The following is a 9,779-nucleotide window of genomic DNA, read 5'->3' as shown; positions in this document are numbered from 1 at the left end:
AAATAAAAAAACATATTAGATAATCAAATGTATAAGGTACAAAAATTTAATTCATAAAATTGTTTGCATAACTGTGCACAATGTAGGTTGAGTAGTCGCTCACTTTGCTGGTTTCGAAGCGTCTTCGAAGTCGGATCAGTATATATTTAAAAGAACATTAAATACTGGCCTAATTTAGGTTTCTCAAGGACTTAGCGCGCGGAAATTGAATACTGAAAACTGTGGCATATTGTTGGTCACAAAAATACACAAAATGATCATGGTGTTCATTTGTTGAATTTGTTGACGAAAATTATAGCAATTTGCAAACAAATCTTTTGTAACCGTAGTTCACATTTGAAGTCAAATTTATTTGTTTGAAGACACGTTTTGTGGAAAACTATGAGAGAAATGAACCGAATGTTCCCTCCAAATTTGTTAGGGGCGCTAGTCTGTAACGTAGAGTAAATAGTTTTTTTAATTAAACAGACTGTTTCTGCACGCTGGTTGAAAATTAGGGTCATTTTTTTTACTTATCGGTACAATCGGTTGCTTTTGTTTTCAACCCTTAAAACAGTAATGGTTTGTAAAGAGGCTAAAGTTTTTTCCTGCAAAAAAGCAGCGTATAAAAAATAATGTACGATTTTCATAAATAATTAAAATAAATCTTTAACTTTCGTTTTTTAAAAGCGGCAAGCAGTTTCTAAATTTGAATTCATATATATAATATCCCGATTCTTATTCTTGCTCTTCATAAAATCCCGCTCTTCCTAAAACTTAGAGAAGAATTTTTATCCTTCATTAAAATAAACATATAATTTTCAAGTAGATAAAAGCGAATATATCAATTTAACACCAAATTTTTCCGAAAACTTGAGATTCTGACATCTCATCTATTTGCACAATGATGATTTAAAAACTAGCAATATTGTGATAAGATCAGCCTTTAATTGTCAGCGACGCAAAGGACCCTTACATACGCAATAATAAACAAAGAAAGCAGAAACTATCTGAATTTTTCTAAAAAGTATTGTTTTTAATTTGGTCAAATACCAATCACAACATATTGATCAAATGCATAGAGCAGTTACTTTGCCTTCGCAAATGCATGTTGCAATATTTCTCTGACGATACTTCTGCGAAATTAAAAACGACGGGTGAGTCAACAAAAACCAAAAAGAGAAAAAGAAGTCAACCGGAACGAGCTTGTAAAAATCTCGGGAAAAAAAAACATTCGCCTTGCAAAATCTTGAAAGTTAGCCATACCACGATAGCCATCCAGTCTTCCTTGGGTTAATTGTGGACCCACATTTTTGGTAAGAATAGAAAAGAAATAAATTCTTAAAATAAAAAGAGCGTTCTCTTTGCTTTTGAAATATTCCGTAATACGTTGAGTACTAAGGTTTTGCGAAATAGCTGACTAAAATCTTAAGATTTTAAACTCTTCTCGGAATAAAGTAAAATTTCGCTAACAATTTTTCGACTTCATAAACAAGCTCACAAAAAAAACAAAAAATTGTGCTTTGTTCGATTTTAAAAAGCTACAATTGGATATACCTGACAACACCAGTAACGGTTTTTGAGTAAACCATCAACATTATGTTAGCAATTGCCAACAACTTTGTCTCACTTTTTGCATTGACCAGAAAACTGTTAGTTTTCTTAAATTGTCTAATCCATGTACAACAATAAAAGTGCGATGGAACAAACAATCAGGAGAAACATGGATAGTTTTCGCTAGAAGCGTTTAAGTGCTCAAAATTAGAGGCCACTAATGAAACTAAATTCATAGAAGACGACAACCACAAACTTTTGCCCAAAATACGTTGATCCCAGCTTTTTCGACAATTATGAATATTATCGAATTTTCAGTCTTTAGCAAAAGGAAAACTATTCTTCTGAAAAAACGAAAATTGAAACATTCGTGTTACTATACGTTGAATTTATCTGTATGGTGCTTTCAATATCTGCATCCGCTTTTAGAGCTTTAAAAAAATAACAAACATAGAAAACTGGAAACGGAAGCCTGTGATATCAAATAGTGGAGCCATCAACTAAATACGAAAAAGAAAATATACTGAAAAAAGCTATTAACTTTTCATTGCCCTATGAACTCTTACGAGTGTCTGTAAAGTAAAATTATTTCATAGTGTTTGGATTTAATATTGTTTGGGAGAACTCGATTTTCCGACATTATTGGTTTTTTTTCAAAAAATTAGGGCAAAATTTTTGGGGGGTTATTTGAAATGCATTACAATTCTTCAGAAATACAAAAGGTTTATGTAAGCCCTTAAGTTTTCAAATTTCACTCCATAGAGCAACATTCCTTCGGAGAAAAAGTTGACAATGTGATATTTTTTGGCAGTACTTAAGAGTATATAACAATAAGTAAAAAAACAATAAAATTGTGAACAACTTTCTGTTTTCAGGTTGATCGTTCGCTAAATGGTTTTTCTTCCAAGAGCAAGTTGCAATTAAAAATGGCAAAAATATGCTAAAGAGTTACAGCTGCTAAATAAATTATTCCTAAAAATTAGAAAACACTGTTTGAGAGAGACAGCAGACAAGCTGCAACTGGGGCAAAGTAGTTCCCATTTTCACACTTTTGATTAAAAAATTAACTCGTAAAGCCACATGTTTCATAGTCGATAGCCCTAAAGACATATACAAACTGATCTATGTGAACCTAAAATGATTTCAAATAACAGACAAAAAAGATGTTTGCCAAAGTGAACTGAAATTTGAGAGTCAAAATTTACCAATCTAATAAGGAAATATTTTTGTTTCAACAAAGTTTGAAAACGTGATCCAAAGATTGCTAAGTGAAGATGTCTTCAACTTCTAAAACAAATCTCAAACAAATTAACTTTTCTGAGGCCTCCAGTCCAAATTTGAAAGCAGACTTCATGGTTCTCCAGAAAACATCCTCATTGTTAAGTTATCTGCCCAAAAAATGCAAAAACAAAAATCGGATGACCACAACCCTACTCTGAACTTCTTGGAGCATAAAAATGCAAAGTAACAGAACAAAATTTCAAGATTAGCATTTTTGAGCTCATCCGCTAGTCAAAATATTCAAGCCACAAAACAAAAAATCTATACGCCCTATATTTAGAGAAGAGTCCAGATTGGTCCTTTAATGATGAGTCGCCAAAACGATTGCAACAAACGGGAGCCTTATCAATGTGCAGTTCTAGTATTTTTATTCTTACCTGACCAAAGTGGGGAGAATAAAAACATACATTTTACATGTGGAAAATAAAAAATGCCGATGAAATTAGATTCATAAACTATTGATCTGTTGTATAGACAACCACCGTTTGGTTAACAAGTTAATTGTTTTTAATAAAAGATTTGTAAAAAAAAAAAATTTTGAATTTACTTTCAAATTTTGGGGTTTTAGAGAAGTCTCTGGGATTGCCATACGTTTAGAAATACTGAAAATTTTGTGTTACAAGCGAAACCTAAAATCAACCATCTGGTAGAGACTGTTAAATTAATTGCTTGTTTGAAGATTAAAACATAAACCGACCAAAGTTGGACGAATTTCTCTCGGACAACTAGCGAGGCAAACATAAGCTGAAGTAAGTTATGGTGCATAAACTTGTATTAGGCAGGGGTTCAAAGACGCGCCCTCTCGGATGAGCGTAGGGGCCATTAACCACTACGCTAAGTCGGCAGTGTGGCCTCTGGTTCAAAACCGGGCTTTTATAGAAATCCTGTAAACTAGAAAGAACTTTTGTTACAGAAAGATCCATAGTAGATCCATAGTAGGGCGAATATCCATAATAGTGCATGATCTCTAATGAATTGGGCATCAATGATGTATTGATAACTTTTTCCACTTCGAATTTATTACTAACCAACGCAATAGTTAAATAGCTTTAAATTGTACCTACTGCGCAGATCAAGCTATTCTCTTCACGTTTATAATAAATTTCATTGAATAGCACTTACCTGCTTTGCTGTAATCAGCTTACTGTGTACAATTTTTGCTAGCAACAATCCAGTATCGGCTTAAGACTCACAAGTCGTTATCCTCAAAGATATACTAACCTATTTGCCGGCACTTCGCAAACTAACCAAGTTCTTGTCAGAATTCTTTATAACCTCGTAGTTTTGTCACCCATCACTGGCGAAACCATCACCCTTCGCTTATTAAAATTTTCCGGAGCAGTAATACCCGTCAAGGCATCGCTAATAAGCTCTGATCACACCTATGCATCTGTGGTACCAACAGTAGTGGTATAAGAATTAATTTTATAACATGGCCTGAATTCTACCCTAAAAGTTGTATCTCAACTGCTGACTCATTTTCAAAACTTATGTTGAGTGACTTGAACATTTAATTCAGTCGAGCATTCAGAAACAATTTGTTACCATTCATCAATTTACAGAGATATGCATACAAATTGTTCGTTCTCGGAATCAAGTTATTGCAAGTCTTCCAATCGAGGACGCTTGGCGAATCTCTCCTGGTACGTGAGCTTCTTCGCGTTGAATCTCTTTCCAGGCTTGAAGGAATCCTTTTCTGCCTTCTTGTGTTCCGGGTTAGCCCTTATAGCTGCATGCACTTTGCTGTAGAGAGCTTCCATATTCTCGGGAGTGATGCCATTCTTGATAAATCGCGAGAACTGTCGTTTGTAAGCCTCGTCATCGTTGTCCATGAGTTCCTTCATGTAGTCGGCAACATGCTGTCCAAAAATGTATCGACGGTGCTCACCAGCATCATAATTCTCGTCATCTTCGCCCTCAGCAGGCGTGAAGCCAGGGAACCTCTTAGACTTATGAGGGATAGACATTCCTCCGTCTACGGCACCCTTCAGCACTCCAAAGATTCTGGCACCCTTTGAAGTCCTAGCAAGTCCGGTATCCAGATAGCATCGGAAGGGTCCTCGTTGTCCGGGCACAGGTTCAACCTACAATATATTGCTTTTGACATATTCATAAGCTAGAGTTAAGGCTAGTACTTAAGTTTTCCCATTGCTAAAACAATTCTAGCGCGACAATCATGCTTCAAAAAAATCGACTCCTTCACATCTCAGAATTAAATTTTAGTTGAATGTGCTAGTACCTCATATTGTTCGCCATCGATTTCTGCCTGTCCTTCATAGATGTCATCCAACTTGTAGTGTCTCAGTGCTCTTCTAGCCAATAGAAGTCCAACACAATAGCAGGCTGCATAATTTGTCAGACCAACCGGCAGTCCGTATCCTGGCAACTCATGGGCATACGCAGCAACAACAACCTTCAAGAAAAAAAACTCATCTACCCACTACTCCTTTTGATAAACCTAATTTTATGCCTGATCTTACCTTATCACCAGTAATTGTCGAGTAAATCAGCTGCGCAATCACATCCTTGTTCGTCACACGTGCCACAACTCGATACTTAGGAGTATTGTACTTGTTTTTGGCCTGAGTCACGAGACGTTTACGGGCGTAGTAGTCGGTCTTTCCCTCTCGTCGCCTTCGGAACTTAACCTGATACCTCTTGAAGTACGCGTTATTTTTGACGAGTTTGACCAACATTTTTCAATTCTATAAAAGCCAAATTATATAATAGTTGAAAATATGGGTCTTTCCCATTATAGCCCCCCCCCCCCAGCTTAGTGGTCAGATAACCTAAAGCCCCCCCCCCCCCCCCCAATCATGGTAATTATACCATAATGGGGGGGCTATAATTTCATGGGGGGGCTATAATGGGAAAGACCCGAAAATATTGTACTTCACAAACGGACAGTCGGTCAAGAGATTATCAGAGATTTGCCTCTTTTAAAAAGGCTACTTCAAGTAGCAGGCCTATTTAAGTAATTTGCTTCACGAGTACCTATGCAGAAAATTCAAATGGGAAAGACTAAATAATATGACCTGCCTTTGATGTATTAAAATTTTTTATTTCAGTTTCATGTAATTGTTCAACATTTTTTGTTCAGAGCTGGTAAAAATAGCAAAAAGTAAGGCAGCTGTCCTTTTTGATCGCATTCATTCTAAGGTGTTTTCGTTACAATCAAATTGCAATTTTTAGTAACTGTTTTTGACAGCATCTGTTGACGTTCGGATCACGGCTTGTTTCACGTTATATGAAACAACCAAAAATATTGTTAGCTCCTAACTCTGAGCACCCAAGGACAGCTATGGAGAAAACTCAAATAGAAGCTCGTCAGTTCTCTGTAATCAGCATTAAATAAAGCGTCACTTGAAATCCGTTCAATAATCATGGAACTACTGAAACCACGATAACATTTCCTGCTTAATATGATTGAGTTGAGATCAAGTTTAATAGCTCAACTTGATCATTAGCCAATCATTTTGAGCAACCATTTTGTATCGTGACTTTAGTAGTTTCATGATTGAAGATTTCAAGTGGCGCTCAATTTAATGCCGCTTACAGAGAACTGCCGAACTTCTATTTGAATTTTCTTCAAAGCTGTTCATAACAATGCTCAGAGTTACGAGCTATCAATATATTCGGTCGCTTCAAATAAAGTGAAATAAGCCATGATCCAAACGTCGATGATCCAGATGCTGACAAAAAAAGTTTCTCAAAATTGCAATTTAATTGTAACGAAAACACATTAAAGACTGTCAAAAACGATGGCTTCCTTCTCACCTTTTGCTATTTTTACCAGCTCTGAACAAAAACTTGAGCAATTACATGAAAATGAAATAAAAAACTTTAACACATCAACCGAACAGAAATCAAGGACACCAATAATTATAACTATAAAAAAATTTTACAAAAATAAAATTTTATCAGCGGAAAAATTTTACACAAAAACAAATATGAAGATTTTGCATTAGAAATCTAAGAGGAAAAAGCAATTAGTTTGTGCGGACAGCAGGTGAAAACAACCGGAGTTCCAGGTGTTTTTTACTCCGAGGAAAGTTCAGAACTGAAAACTGGTAATCTTAAAATAACCATGGAAATGTTTCTTTCAAGCGCTGTTGACACCTTAAATTTCGAACTTCTCAAGGAGAGAGAATTTTTTTAATGAAAATTAGAACGCTCCAATGCGAGATTCAACGACTAAAAATTCAAACTACGATTGAAATATCAAAAAACATTGTTAGTCCATCGGTAACGCTCTTCGAGAAAGGAACTCACGTCGAAAGAGCAGGATCTGTGTTATATGTTCATAAATGTGCAAAGATGGTAGCAACAATAACTAAACTTCCTTTTTGCACAGAAGAAGTTCCTGTGTTAGTAGAGGGTCAGAATTTTTCTTCTATTAGATATATGGACCCTATTACAAAAATTTTGTATCATAATTATACAATCGCCGCTTGCATCCCGCTGTACCCAAATGTTGTGAAATTAGAAGACGGCAGTTTTCAACAAAATGGAGAAACGCTGAAGATATTCAATCGTGAGATATATCAGTGGTCGATGAATAATAACTTAAACGTAAGTGATGAAAACCTGTATCGCAGCCTTTTCTCCATATCAGACGTAAAACAGGGTCAAATTGCTCGAACAATTCGCCATAATAGTAAACGAATTATCAGTCGGGAAGCGTTCCGAGATTCGGATGGAAAATACAGTCATAAAAATTTTATTCGTTGGAACGCTCAGTTCCAAAAACAAATGATTTTTCTAACAATTTTTTCTAACAAATGAAATAACAATTTTTCGTAACTTAAAAACTGAAAGCTTATACGTTTGGTTAAAAGCTAAGGACATTGCTGTGTCAGTCTTAACAGTCTACCTCATATTCCAAGTTCTGATAAATTTTCCTAAATTGTTCATCTATTTAGGATTAGTCTTTAATGGAGCCTCCTGGCAACAACTGTCGCGGAATCTCGACCCTGTAACAGGAACACGTATGTATAATCAACTACCCAAATTAATTAATGAGCGTCGAGAACAAAAGAAATTGATTGAAGAGAAAGAGTCCTTGAAAGAGTCGGTTGTGTAAAAAAAACGAAAATGAGTTGTCTTGAGTTCAAGACCAAAAAAAATGAAAATGAGTTGTCTTGAGTTCAAGACCAAAAAAAATGAAAATGACTTGTCTTGAGTTCACGACGAAAAAAATGAAAATGATTTGTCTTGAGTTCAAGACCAAAAAAAAATTAAAGTGAGTTGTCTTGAGTTCAAGACCAAAAAAAATGAAAATAAGTTGTCTTGAGTTCAAGACCAAAAAAATGAAAATGACTTGTCTTGAGTTCAGGACCAAAAAATGAATGAAAATGACTTGTCTTGAGTTCAGGACGAAAAAAAATGAAAATGACTTGTCTTGAGTTCAAGACCAAAAAAAAATGAAAATGAGTTGTCTTGAGTTCAAGACCAAAAAAAAATGAAAATGACTTGTCTTGAGTTCAGGACGAAAAAAAATGAAAATGACTTGTCTTGAGTTCAAGACCAAAAAAAAATTAAAGTGAGTTGTCTTGAGTTCAAAACCAAAAAAAATGAAAAAATAAGTTGTCTTGAGTTCAAGACCAAAAAAATGAAAATGACTTGTCTTGAGTTCAGGACCAAAACAAAATGAATGAAAATGACTTGTCTTGAGTTCAGGACGAAAAAAATGAAAATGACTTGTCTTGAGTTCAAGACCAAAAAAAATTAAAATGAGTTGTTTTGAGGTCAAGACCAATAAAAATAAGGGAAAAGTCTTGAGATCAAGACTATAAATATTGAGAAACTTTAGAAGCAAAAATGGTGTCTATTAAACATAGCAGGCAGTTTGACCCCACAAATTGGTGAATATGTGTACTATATGCCAGAGTTGTGGAAAGTTATTTCGGAGATTTCCCCGGGAGTGTACCGAGTGGAATCTTGTCTGTCACGGACTCGGAAGGTGTCTACACTAGAACTTCTGGCACCCGCCAATATTCGGTCCCGAGCTCTGCAGAATGAAGTGGAACTGCAAAACCAGTGCGCGCAGTTAGAGAAATTGAAGAGTGCAAACTCTTTACTCCAAAAGGATCTTGTCGAGCTTCGACAAAAACTAGACAAACATTGCGACAAAGCCGAAGAGGCAACAAGAGAAGCATTGGGAAAACTGAGCGCTGAGTGTGAGGCGCTAAGAGATAACCTAAAGGCGGCGGCAGCTAGTAAGGCCGAACAAGAGCAGTCAATCGACTTACTTAAGCAGGAGTTGGCCGATCTAAAAGTCAATACTGACAAAAAGAGCGAAGCCCTGGAGAAAATGGAGAAAGAGAATGACCAATTGAGGTCAGAGCTTCAGCAGTTGGAAAACTATAACCAGTACTTGGCGAGTGAGTGCCGAAGGAAAGACACTATAATTGATAGACAAAAGCATTCGTTGAAGAACGAGAAAGCCAAAACGAAGGCCACAGAAAAGTGTTTATTCGAGATTCGGAATAAAAATGTAATGAATCGGCCTGCGACATTGTACGAGTTTTTGTTGGTAAAAAGTTCTGCTTCAAAAGATCAGATCAAAAAACACCACCACAAAATGAGCTTGTTGACGCACCCTGATGCTGGTGGAGATGAGGAGTTTTTCAAGACCATTAACCGAGCATACCAAATACTGATGAACGATGGGGTGCGAGAAGCGTACAACAATTTCGGGCTGGACGAGGCAAAGAAAGTCATGAATGACGAAAACTGATACCTAAACTTTTTATATGAAAAGTACAAACTTTTTGTATTTTAAAACGTTCATGTGTCAAGAGCTGTAAAATTTGTTTGATTTTATATGAGTGGGTGGCACACTCTATTCTTATTGAGAGGGGGGCAGTGTGAGTGTCACACGTATGTAAAAAAAAGGGTGGACCAAAAAAAAGGGTTTCAAGATCAAAGATTTAGTTTAAATTTTAATTTATTACTTGATTAAT

General features: G+C 35.8%; 1 protein-coding gene across 1 annotated transcript in view; it reads right to left on the bottom strand.

Moving 5' to 3' along the window:
• Window positions 1–4,302: 4,302 nt before the first annotated feature.
• Window positions 4,303–9,779, bottom strand: part of LOC142341500 (large ribosomal subunit protein uL18-like) — a 302,218-nt gene continuing 296,741 nt past the window's right edge. The window contains exons 2-4 of the mRNA XM_075392473.1: window positions 5,295–5,523; window positions 5,054–5,227; window positions 4,303–4,898 (exon numbers count right to left, since the gene is read on the bottom strand). Coding sequence (XP_075248588.1) covers window positions 4,413–4,898; window positions 5,054–5,227; window positions 5,295–5,510 — 876 coding nt within the window. The 5' untranslated portion in view covers window positions 5,511–5,523 and the 3' untranslated portion in view covers window positions 4,303–4,412. The remainder of the gene's footprint in view (window positions 4,899–5,053; window positions 5,228–5,294; window positions 5,524–9,779) is intronic.

The sequence above is a fragment of the Convolutriloba macropyga genome, chromosome 6, assembly GCF_964194025.1.
Source record: "Convolutriloba macropyga chromosome 6, txConMacr16.3, whole genome shotgun sequence".
In the NCBI taxonomy this organism is placed as follows: Eukaryota; Metazoa; Xenacoelomorpha; order Acoela; family Convolutidae; genus Convolutriloba; species Convolutriloba macropyga.
The sequence above is the reverse complement of the archived record's forward strand: the minus strand, read 5'-3'. Positions and strand labels throughout refer to the sequence as shown.